This window comes from Ailuropoda melanoleuca, unplaced genomic scaffold, assembly GCF_002007445.2.
Source record: "Ailuropoda melanoleuca isolate Jingjing unplaced genomic scaffold, ASM200744v2 unplaced-scaffold4988, whole genome shotgun sequence".
Lineage (NCBI taxonomy): Eukaryota > Metazoa > Chordata > Mammalia > Carnivora > Ursidae > Ailuropoda > Ailuropoda melanoleuca.
The window spans coordinates 2562-5566 of record NW_023222591.1 but is presented as its reverse complement, the minus strand read 5'-3'; the positions used below and the strand labels follow the sequence as shown (position 1 = coordinate 5566).

The window sequence follows — 3005 nt, the reverse complement described above, 5'->3', positions numbered from 1 at the left end:
ATGAATGAATAGCTTCTGCCGCTCGCTGTCATGACCCCTCCTTTCAAGAACTCTCTGATACTTTCTTGCGAATTTACTGAAAGCATTAATTTTCATTCCACTTCCACTAAAAATCATTTTGAAGACCATAAACTTCCTCTGCCTCATTTTCTCAAAAGATTCTTACACAATTTAGGCCAACTCTTGGCACTTAGAAATTAAGTTGTAGATACTTATGTGAAGAGACTTGACAAAAGAGGAGGAAAAGAGAGAATTCATTCTAATAATTCTCCATTTCTAACTCCAGACCTGCTTAGATTAGATCACGGCTCACAATGTGAACTAATATATCGTTGGTCCAATGTTTCCTCCTGTCTTTGTAACTCTCGGCAGAGAAAATCTGTTCGCTCAATGATCTGGGGAAATCACTCACTGTTGATGGAATTTGTGTTCCTGGCCTATCCCTCCCAACCGGAGCTCCGTGCCTTGTCCTTCCTCGGAGTCAGCCTAGTTTATACCTTGATCATCACTGGGAATGTGCTAATTATAATGGCCATCCAGACAGAAGCTCGTCTACACACACCCATGTACTATTTCCTGGGCAGCCTCTCAGGAGTAGAAGTTTGCTACACTGCTGTGGTGGTGCCCCACATCCTGGCCAACACCCTACAGTCAGAGAAGACCATCACCCTCCTGGGCTGCGCCATTCAGATGATCTTCCTCATCGGGCTTGGCAGTGCCGATTGCTTCCTCTTGGCCGTCATGGCCTATGACCGCTATGTTGCCATTTGCCATCCCTTGCAGTACCCTCTCACCATGACCTTCACTCTCTGTGGCCGTTTGGTCATGGCCTCTGTGGTCATTGGCTTGTTCCTGTCCATACAACTGGTGGCCTTCATCTTCTCTCTGCCATTCTGCCGGACTCGCACTATCGAGCACTTCTTTTGTGACGCCCCACCAGTGATGCGGCTTGTTTGCGCCAACAGCCACATCCATGAGCATTCAGTGCTCGTGGCAGCCACACTGGCCATTGCCATCCCTTTCTTCTTCATTGCCACCTCCTATGTCTTCATTGTGGCTGCCGTGCTCAAGATCCACTCAGCAGCTGGGCGTCGCCGGGCCTTCTCCACCTGCTCCTCCCACCTGTCTGTGGTCCTGCTGCAGTACGGCTGCTGTGCCTTCATGTACCTGCGCCCCAGCTCCAGCTACTACCCCAAACAAGATCAGTTCATCTCACTGGTGTACATACTGGGAACTCCAGTGCTCAACCCGCTTATCTACACCCTGAGGAACAGCGACATGAAGGGGACCCTGGGGAGACTGCTTACCAGGAATTGCCTCTCCCATTACAACTACGGGAGCTTCCAACCTTCAGGCAAGGGTTTGATTCCAGCTCCTGCAAATCTCCATGCAACTGGGATTTCTCCCAGAAAATGCTAAGAGTAATCTTTAAAAAATGGCATAAACTCTCCAGATATCGTTTAGCTACGTTGTATCAGAGACCTTGAAAATGCTTCTACTATTTCACTCAGTAATTCTCTTCTAGAGAGGAAATTAACAAATGAGCGTAACAATGAAAGTGAGAAGTATAACACTGCATCTTAGGTATCAGCTGGAAAGATATGGCTCATTCAATAAGTTTTGATTGAAAAAAATAATAAAACGATTATATATAGAAATCTGAGTAAAGGACCCAATACGGTGGCAACACATTTTTATCCTAGCAGTCGCGGGAAGCCATGATCATTCCTAAGCCTCACAGACGCAAGAGGGTACAGTTTTATCAGAGACCTGTCAGAGCTAGGTTTATGGAGAGAAAACACTTGGTAGGAACTGTGGCTTTGAGGGGAAGAAGGAACAGTTGACAGAACTATGGCGAAGCAAGGAGAGAGCAGGGAGAGAAGGAGAGAGCAGGGAGATAAATACCCCAATCTCTCTCTGCTTGTACCCTCCCAACCTGTGCCCTGTTTCCCATTGGCCAAACCCAACTGGATGCAAGAGGGAAGTGTGGACTGAATGATTCAGTTCTCAGAAATTAGCCTTTTGGAGCAAGACAAGCCAGAGAAGGACTTTGAGAGTTAGGGGCAAACAGAGCATAACCAGAAAAAGATTGTTTCTTATGTAGTATTTTGTGTAGAAATGAAAGTATGTTAACCATCCAGTTTCCCCATAATAAAGTATTGGCTAAACAACTAATGTATGAAAGAATATTGTTCACACCCTCTGGCCCCTGATGCATGTCCTCCAACCAAGCCTTATTTTCTGGGAAGAATAAAAGCAGCTTCCATGCTCATTCACCTTACTGAATTCCTGTCTTCCCGGTAATATTTTGTTATCTTGTCAGCCATTCGGGGTTTTTAAGGAGATGATTTTTTGTGTGTGTCTTTTTTAATATTCTCTCTGTCAGCTAGCGTTTTAGGTAGTAATTGACTTCTCAGTAACAAGTTCATTTATCAGTGATATGCTAAAGTCAATAATCCCTAATTAGTTATATCATTAAATCAGTGGTGATCATGCAGGTTTACAGATAGGCAATGAAGAAGGTTTGTGGAACAGCACAGGCCCTGGGTTTGCCTCTTTCTGCTTGTGTGACCAGGAAAAAAAAAATCACTTAAACTGTCTGTGCCTTGACTTTATTTTCAATCAAATGGAGACTACAATAAACCAATCATTTAAGGATCAAATGAATTAATATGGGTTTTATGGTAAGCCCTATAACCATGATATCAATTATTATTGTATTACTATTGCTACTGCTATTACTATCATTATTTGGGGTACACAAAGGTAAAATAAAGGAAGAGAATTGGTGAGACTATGTTCACAGGTGATGTTATGAGCAGTTCCCCCAGCATCTTCTCTACACTCCCTTGGAATGTTCTGCCGAGCTCATCAAATAGAGTTTAGTTCCACACCATATTCAGCCTTGAAGGGATTAACAGAAACAATGAAAGGTAAATTTACCTGAGAGATTCCTTCTTTTTGAGATTTCCCAAAAATATAAGCCATTTAAGGTACTTCGAGGT

General features: G+C 43.7%; 1 protein-coding gene across 1 annotated transcript; it reads left to right on the top strand.

The window, feature by feature from the left end:
* Positions 1–390: 390 nt before the first annotated feature.
* On the top strand, positions 391–1419 carry LOC117799456 (olfactory receptor 10W1-like). The gene has a single exon (XM_034651939.1). It carries the CDS (start codon positions 391–393, stop codon positions 1417–1419), a length of 1029 nt encoding a protein of 342 aa, XP_034507830.1.
* Positions 1420–3005: the final 1586 nt, after the last annotated feature.

Coding starts and splice junctions, on each gene's coding strand:
- LOC117799456 (XM_034651939.1), top strand. CDS start 391: ATGATCTGGGGAAATCACTCACTGTTGATGGAATTTGTGTTCCTGGCC.